This window comes from Anastrepha ludens, chromosome 2 (assembly GCF_028408465.1).
Source record: "Anastrepha ludens isolate Willacy chromosome 2, idAnaLude1.1, whole genome shotgun sequence".
NCBI lineage: Eukaryota > Metazoa > Arthropoda > Insecta > Diptera > Tephritidae > Anastrepha > Anastrepha ludens.
In genome coordinates, this window is record NC_071498.1 from 150,805,262 (window position 1) to 150,813,879 (window position 8,618).

General features: G+C 40.8%; 1 protein-coding gene across 1 annotated transcript; it reads left to right on the top strand.

The window, feature by feature from the left end:
* The first annotated feature begins 531 nt into the window (after nucleotides 1-531).
* Nucleotides 532-5,624, top strand: LOC128855326 (polycystic kidney disease 2-like 1 protein). Its single transcript, XM_054090148.1, has 5 exons — nucleotides 532-570; nucleotides 4,653-4,883; nucleotides 4,939-5,181; nucleotides 5,263-5,468; nucleotides 5,555-5,624. The coding sequence occupies exons 1-5, from the start codon at nucleotides 532-534 to the stop codon at nucleotides 5,622-5,624; spliced, it is 789 nt and encodes a 262-aa protein (XP_053946123.1).
* The last annotated feature ends 2,994 nt before the right edge of the window (nucleotides 5,625-8,618 follow it).

Here is an 8,618-nt window from a genome sequence, read left to right on the forward strand (position 1 = left end):
GATATCGGCGAAGTCTGCTTACAGGATTAAAACAGCAGGTATGCTAAAAGAAAACACGCACGGTTATGCATAAGTTCTATTCTCTGTGGAACACTTGCAAGACGCACCGATAACAGACTGTCTGGTTTCCAAGATCATTCTTCTGGATCATTAGTTTACTCGGAGCAATTATCTTTAAATTGCTCATTAGATTCCCAGACTGGTGCAGCGTCTTCCAAGCTGAGATCGACGCTATCGACCAAGCAGCATAAACGAGAAGACTGATGGACTTAACGCCAGCAAACCTTCACATTTTTATTGATAGTCAAGCAGCGCAAGAAGGGACATGAATCAGACTTCAGGCCAATAAATCTTTCGTCTTTCCTGTTAAAAACTTTTGAAAGACTTTTGGATATACACCTCAGAAGCTCTTTGGAGGGCTCTGGTATATCAACTGCACAACACGCATACCTTAAAGGCAAATCTACGGAGACAGCGCTTCACGAGGTAATCCGAACAATAGAGGGTTCTCTAGAGAGCAAACATTATACCATGGCAGCATTCTTGGATATAGAAGACACCTTTAACAATGTAAGTACAGATGCCATCCAACGGGCGTTGATAGACCTAGAGGTGAACAGTTGCATTAGTAACTGGGTCATCTCTATGCTAGAAACTAGGATCATCAAAGCTAATATGGGTAATATCAACATAACCAAGAAGGTCCACGGGGGCATTTCACAGAGGGGAGTATTATCTCCACTTCTTTGGCTATGTGTGATCAGCAAAATCTTAATAAAACTTAATAGAGGTGGGGTAAAAGTGGTGGCATACGCTCTTGATGTGGTGCTAATGGTGTCCGGACTGTGTCCCAATACGATCAGTGGGATCATTCAAAGGGCATTAGGCGAGCTGAACTCTTGGGCCACAGGATGTGGCTTAAGTTTAAGCCCGCGTAAAACAGATACAAGGTACCAACTTTTACCCTACCAAATATCAAAGGACAAATTCCTTCACTTTCACCCAGCGCAAAGTACTTAGGGGTAGTTTTGGACTCCAAACTTAGCTGGAAGCTAAACGTCGAAGAACGGGTAAGGAAAGCAGAAATTACTTTATATGCCTGCAAACGTACATTATGGCTGTATAAGGCGGTTAAACGACCTATTTTATCGTATGGCTCGGTAGTTTGGTGGAAAGCTCTAGGGAGAGAGGTCAATTCCAAATTACTCGGCAGAATACAAAGATCAGCCTATCCAATAACAGCCGGTGCAATTAGATCATGTCCTAGAGAGGCTCTCAATGCACTGACACACGTTATTCCAATATTCTAAACAACTTCAACACCACAGTCTATACAAATGGCAGTAAAATGGATTGTGGTGTTGGAGCTGGTATATATTATCACAGACTTGGAATTGAAAAATCTGTGCATCTTCCTAATACCAGCAGTGTCTTCCAGGCGGAAGTACTGGCAATTGGGGAAGCTTGTAGGCTACTAATCACGAATTTCTCTTTTAAGGGCAACATCGTTATTCTTACGGATAGCCAAGTTGCAATCCAGGCACTGGAATCGGCTACAACAACCTCTAAAGTGGTGGAGCGAAGTAAGAATAGTCCCACCACCTTGAGTGAAAACCATAAAGTAACCTTAATTTGGGTCCCGGGACACCGGAACATAGAAGGTAACGAAAAAGCCGATGAACTGGCAAGAGGAGGATCTGCCATGAATAGCGTCCTTGCAGTACCGGCATTCACACCATTAGATGCAGTCAAAAATGCAATTTCCCTAAAATGCCTTCGAACCGCAGATTGTGGATGGAGAGACCAGACGAAATGCAAAATCAGGAGGACGTTATGGCCCACCTACAACCTCAAGCAATCGTCGACATTGATAAACATGAAACGACAGGACGCCTGTAGACTAACGGTAGTCATAACTGGCTTCTGGTCTATCGGAGAACAAGCCGCCAAAATGGGCATCCCTCACAACATATACTCTCATAGTTGTAAACAAACGGAGAAAAAGGAAACAATCTTCCATTTCCTCTGTGAATGCCCTGCCTTATGGAATGGCAGAATGTTAACCCTGGGCAAACCGCTGTTCGAGTGTCTCGAGCAACTGTCTGGCTTAGACGTCAACAACCTAATAAGGTCGTTAACCGACTGGATATAGTCTTACTGTAAATAACTGTTAAACAAGTTGGTAACGAGTATGTGGCAACAAAATGCTGCGGAAGCGCAAGTTGGATTCTGTATGAATCACCACTCTAACCAACCAACCAAGCAGCGTTAAAGGCATTGGCCTCAACGTGCATCACGTCAAGATGCGTCAAAGAATGCAGAAGGTTGATCGCGCCTACCCACCATAATTTGTTAAGTCAGCGGCTACTCTGGAGTGGCCCTTTAAATGAACTGTATACTGCGATTGACTTGGGCGTAATTGCGGAAGCCCATAGAAGGAGGTCTCTGACTACTAACTGCTCTCTAACTTCAAAGCGCTATTGCCATAACTGAATCTCAAAAGGACAAAATATATGCTTGGATTCAATTGCGGAACAGATCAACGGTCAGCGACCTCACTGCACTATTGACACTTTAGCCAGTAGAATGGGCAATGACTTCTGTGGTTGAATTTGAGTTCGTACAACCCCTCCTCTATGAATATGCAGCACTTCAAAGAAGCTGTGCCAAATTTGTTGGCGATTATTTCTATGAAGACTTTGGAATTTTGTAAAATGACTAGCGGGAGGGAGGTAACACAGTGGACTTTAGATCCACCGAGTGTGTTGTCTTAGACAAGCAACATAACCTAACTTACTACTCTACTAAAAAAATGAGTTTCTTTTAACCACAAAATACCTACATTTGTTTACTTTTTCAGTTCTTTTTATGTTGTTTCTACTGAAATAATTTTCTCTCTAGATATAGAAAATTACGTATCCATTTCCGTAGCTGTAATTCACTGTACTTGTATTTAAGATAGCAGAGCTTCTAAAACGGTCAATCCCTAATGCCGGGATTTGGTAATTGCAATATCCAGACCCAAAAATCCTGGTACCGTAAATATCGAAAAAATGTAGATCCCTAAAGTTGGGATCTCAAAATTGTAATATCGGAAACTCGAAAATCCTGGTAATGTAAAAATCGAAAAATGTTATCCTTAATGCTGAGATTCCGAAGTTGTAATATAAAAATCCCAAAAATCCTGGTACCGTAAAAATCGGAAAAATTTAGATCTCTAATGCGGGGATCCCAAATTCTAATATCGATATCCCGAGAATTCAGGGACCGTAAAAATCGAAACGAATTGCATCCCTATAGCCGGGATTCGGTAATTGTAATATCCAGACCCAAAAAGTCTGGGACTTTAAAAATCGAATAAATTTAGATCCTAAAGCCGGGATTCCGCAATTGTAATATCGAAAACAACGAAACATCTAACATCGGGCACTCGATATTACAATATCGGGAGCCCGACAATTCTGGTACCGTAAAAATCGAAAAAAATTGCATCCCTAATGCAAATACACATACTAAATAAATAAATAATTGGCGCGTACACTTCTGTTAGGTGCTTGGCCGAGCTCCTCCTCCTATTTGTGGTGTGCGTGTTGATGTTGTTCCACAAATGGGTACAAATACACATACTACTGTGGGCAAAAAGTAAGGTGAATTTGGTTGTAAAATGAAAAATCTTTATTTATTCTTGTAAATCAATTTCATCCCCTTCAAAATAATCCCCTCTCGATGAAATACACTTATGCCAACGATTTTTCCAATCCCCGAAACATGCCAAATTGTCCATTCCCGGTATAGCCATCAGCACCTTCTTCGATTCAGCTTGTATCTCCTCAATCGACTCGAAACGCGTTCCCCGGAGTGGTCTCTTGAGTTTTGGGAATAGCCAGAAGTCACACGGAGCCAAATCAGGCGAATACGGTGGTTGCGGAACGATATGCGTGGAATTTTTGGCGAAATGGTCACGAAGAACGAGTGCAGTGTGAGACGGTGCATTATCGTGATGCAAAATCCAAGAGTTGTTGGCCCATAATTCCGGTCTTTTTAGACGAATTGCTTCAGTTTGGCCAGGTGGAAGGAATTCATAGTGCACCACACCACGAAAATCGAAAAAAACTGTCATCATGATCTTTATTTTTGAACGACTTTGACGTGCTTTTTTCGGTCTGGCCTCGCCTTCAGCACGATATTCGCTTGGTTGGTCGGTTGTTTCAGGGTCGTAAGCATAAATCCAAGTCTCATCTCCCGTAATGATGCACTTTGAAGTCTTTGTACCACTTATAAACATTTTTCTGCGACATGGTCGAATCACCAAATGCCTTCTGCAACATGCTAAACGTTTCCGCAGCCGAAATTTCATTCCGCAAACAAAATTTGATGGCACTTCTCTGCTCAATCAAATCAGACATTGTAAAAATCGAAAAATGCACTTTTGGTCCTTTGGTAAACACAAGCGTAAATATATTACTGATAATGACATTCACATGAAAGTTGCTGCCAACTCATGAAAAAAATAACTAGAACGAAACTTTAATCCCGCGAAGTTTGACAAATAAATTCACCTTACTTTTTGCCCACAGTAGTACATACGCAAACATCTGACATCGCTATATATTTTACTACCATTAACAATACTTTTTCCACTTTTCTTACAGTTAGCATATTTCACGCTGATCTACAATATCTGGCATCCATTCTACGTGAATCTATTGGGCAAAAGGTTTGAAGAAAATCCAAATGAATTTCTCGGCGTGGATACGTTTTGCTTTTGGAATTTAATGTATTCCAATATATTGGCCATTTGTGCGTTTTTGGTTACAATTAAAATATTTAAATTCATTAGTTTCAATAAAACAATGATACAGTTTAATGTGACCATACACAGGGTAAGTGGCAAATTTAGTGCATTAAGCGACTCTAATCTTAAACTTTCTGCTTCAGTGTTTTCGTGATCTCTTGGGCTTCAGCACCATGTTCGGTATTGTCTTTCTGGCCTATGCTCAATTGGGTCTGTTATTATTCGGCAGTCAATACCACGATTTTCGCAACTTTTACGAATCATTCCTAACAATGATACGCATGATTTTGGGTGACTTCGATTATGAGAGCATCGAGGCGGCACATAGTGTATTGGGTCCAATCTTCTTTCTCACTTATATATTCTTGGTTTTCTTCATTTTACTGGTACAGTATTTCACAGTTGACTTATTCAATTTTCTTATAGACATAAATGCCTCCTTTTGCAATCCCACTTGTGAATTTCAGAATATGTTCTTGGCCATTATTAACGATACCTATAGTAGTGTGAAAAGTGAGGTTAAGGGAGGCCGTAATTATTTATTAATTTATGTACGTAAATTGTTACATAAATGGTGTCCGAGAGGTTTCTGTGCGCAGCCGGAGGCGGAGGATGAAACAGAACCAGAAGATAATCAGCCAAAACTTTCCATACGCAAACATGCTGTACCAGAGTAAGTGTGGCCTGGTGTGCCCTTTAATGGTGCATTATAGTACTCGTAGAATATGGATTTTAATGACTGCTCTAATATTCTTTCAGCTATTTCGAACCCGTCGGACAACAAGGATCACGAATGCAAGATACAGACTCCTTGACGATTAGTCGGTAATATTTTGTAATTAATCTATGAGTTGAATAAATTCGTGATTGAATGAGCGCTAAAACCGAGTACTACTACGCGTTGCGTGTGGCATGAAATAAATAAATGCGTTTGCCATATTCTCAAGGTAAAATTTAAAATTACGTTTCATTCAATCACGAATGACAGGACTCCGCAAGAATGATAGAATACAAGATTGCGCCTTCCGAATTTGCCGTGTCGTAGGAGCTCATGAATAAACTAATAAGAAAAGGAAGGGAAACTATTTGTTTGTGAAGAGGAAGATTAGGCGTAAGCAATGAAAACAACCAAACATAGGAAATTATACGCATACACACACACTGCACTTGGCTTTCACAATTCAACACGAGTAGGGCAGGAAAGTATGTTATCTCCGCTTCTATTCAACCTAGTGCTGGGCCTAATAATGAAGCGAGCTCCAGCGGCTAATAGTGTTATTTCGTGGTGCTTGAACAGCAACCTGGAACATTTGCCTGTTGTCACACAAATTCGCACATATACAGTAGGTCGGGCCGATTTGTGGGGAGGCAAACAAATCGCCCATTGCTCTGTGAAAATCATATTCTAGGGATCAAAATAAGAAACTTTGCCGAAGGAACCATACCTCTAAAACGAATTCTGATGTCCACCAATTTGGGTCGAACTTTTTAGTTTCTTTTCTCATGTAAAGGCCAAAAATGGTGATATTTTGAAATGATTGTATGGGGAACCCCCCAGGAGAGCTCCAGGGGGTGTACCACTGGCATTGGTGGATCGGCCGCCCAAAGTTAGCGGGGATCGGTCATACATTTGGTCTCGATTGGAGTACTATAAATGGGTCAATGTGGGATTTTTCGTTCGACCCAAATTGGGGGACATCAGAATTCATTTTAGAGGTATGGTTTCTTCGGCAAAGTTTCTTATTTTGATCCCTAGAATACGATTTTCACAGAGCAATGAGCGATTTTTAAATCGACCCGCCCTAATATACAGTTAAAGATGAAGGCTGTAAGCGATTGCGCAGCTAAAGCAGGCCTGATGATTAACACAAAGCAAAGAAAAAGATGATGTCCCTCAGCACCACTTCCAGATACGCAGTGTTAACATGCATCGGATGCATCAGAACAGAACTGGCAGGTCAACAGCCGGCAAAAAGTCGCGCTGTAATTGGCGAATGGGACAACATTTTAAGATCTTCGCATATATTCAAGGCGTTCGAAATTAAGAGTCTTCGAATCAAACGTGAAGTCTGTTGTTCTATATGGCTGCGAAACATGGAACACGGCAATGTGCGTTGCCTAAGCTCTGCAAGCATTCGTCAATCGTTGCCTCCGAAGGATTGTGCGCGTTTTCTGGCCAAACGGAGTTTTCTGGAGTTTGACGAAGCAGATTCCTGTTTATCTCGATTTTCCGCGACGAAAATAGCAATTGGATTGGGCATATACTTCGAAAGCTTCATGGAGATTTTGCAAAATCAGCCTTAGATTGGTGCCCATAAGGAAATCGCAGGAGCGGGAGATCATCCAACACGTGGAGACGCTTTGTTGAAACAGAAGCGATTCAAGCATGCCGTTCATGGCAGCAAATAAAAATTCTTGCATTCAATAAACCTAACTTTAACTTATTTACTTATGTTCCTCCTAGGAAACATGGGAATATATATACATATACTACATAATATAGTCCAATAAGTTCATAAGGTGAGAGGATAAAAGCAATTTTTTCCACCAAAATTCATTTTATTCTTCAACATAGGTCTCTTCTAGGGCGATACACTTTTCCCAACGGTTTTCTAACATTTTGATGCCTTTCGAAAAATGATCGATAGAAAGTCCTTCAAAATACGCGTCTGTTTCCCATTCAATTTCTTCATTTGATCGAAATGTCTTTCCCTGAAGCCATCTTTTCAAGTTTGGAAACAACCAATAGTCGCTGGGAGCCAAATCTAGGAAATACGGCGGATGGGTAAGCAATTCGTGCAATTTTGCCATGACAATCGTTGATTTGTGAGCCGGTGCATTGTCTTGGTGGAACAACACTTTTTTCTTTGCTAAACGAGGCCGCTTTTTCTTGGTTTCGTCATTGAAACGGTCCAACAAGCTGGCACCCCTCTTCCGACTAGCTTTTTCACACCCAAACGTTCATGCAAAATCGTTCCTACTGACCCTTTCGATATGTTTACGGCCTCTGCTAACTCGCGCCCTTTCACTTTACGATCATTCAGAATGATACAATGGATTTATTGATGTTTTCTGGAACAACTGCTTCATTTGGACGTCCTGGACGCGCTGCGTCCTCAGTGCCCGTACGACCGCATCTAAATTCACGAAACCATCGTTCAACGGTTCCGATCGACGGAGCGGAGTGCGAATAATACTTCCGTCGCCATTGGTGTGTTTCCACAGTGTTTTTTTTTTTTATTAAAAAACAGTGTTTTATAAATACACGAAATTCTTTTGAAACCAAATTTTTTTTTACAAAACCAAAAGTAGCTTCTCTTAAACGACTTTAACTCACAAACTAATCGGCAAAATGTTAATACAATTTGACAAGTATCTCCTAAAGGGCAGTTCTCACTAAATACCATATGCTATGCCTCACCTTATGAACTTATTGTACCATGTAGTATACATATATATATATATTATATACTTCGTTTTCATTAGTTTGTTTAGTTTAAATCTCACAAATCGCAATACTACTCAGCCCTTCACTGAATTTTCACAAACATGTAATTTCTCCTCCTTTTGCTTGTTTTGTGTTGGAAAGGGAGCTGACGTCAGACTCGTAAAAAATAAAGTAACCATTTTGGCAAGGCGCTATCTATGGTATTCAATTCGCCTTGATGACTCTGCTTAAGATTTTGTTGACTTCCATTAATTTGATTTCGATTCCACTTACAGTTTAACGGCGCGTGTGTCCGCTTTAGAGGACATCATGGAACAGTTGGTCGGCGATGCTGATCGAACAATGCGAACGGTTTTGCGGCGTTGACGTAGAAGA

Excerpts from the sequence above, each read along its gene's own strand:
- LOC128855326 (XM_054090148.1), top strand. The coding sequence starts at position 532 with ATGGCAGCATTCTTGGATATAGAAGACACCTTTAACAAT. Across the intron at positions 4,884-4,938 it reads TTAATGTGACCATACACAGG|TGTTTTCGTGATCTCTTGGG; the intron begins GTAAGTGGCAAA and ends TTTCTGCTTCAG. Across the intron at positions 5,182-5,262 it reads TGGTTTTCTTCATTTTACTG|AATATGTTCTTGGCCATTAT; the intron begins GTACAGTATTTC and ends TGTGAATTTCAG.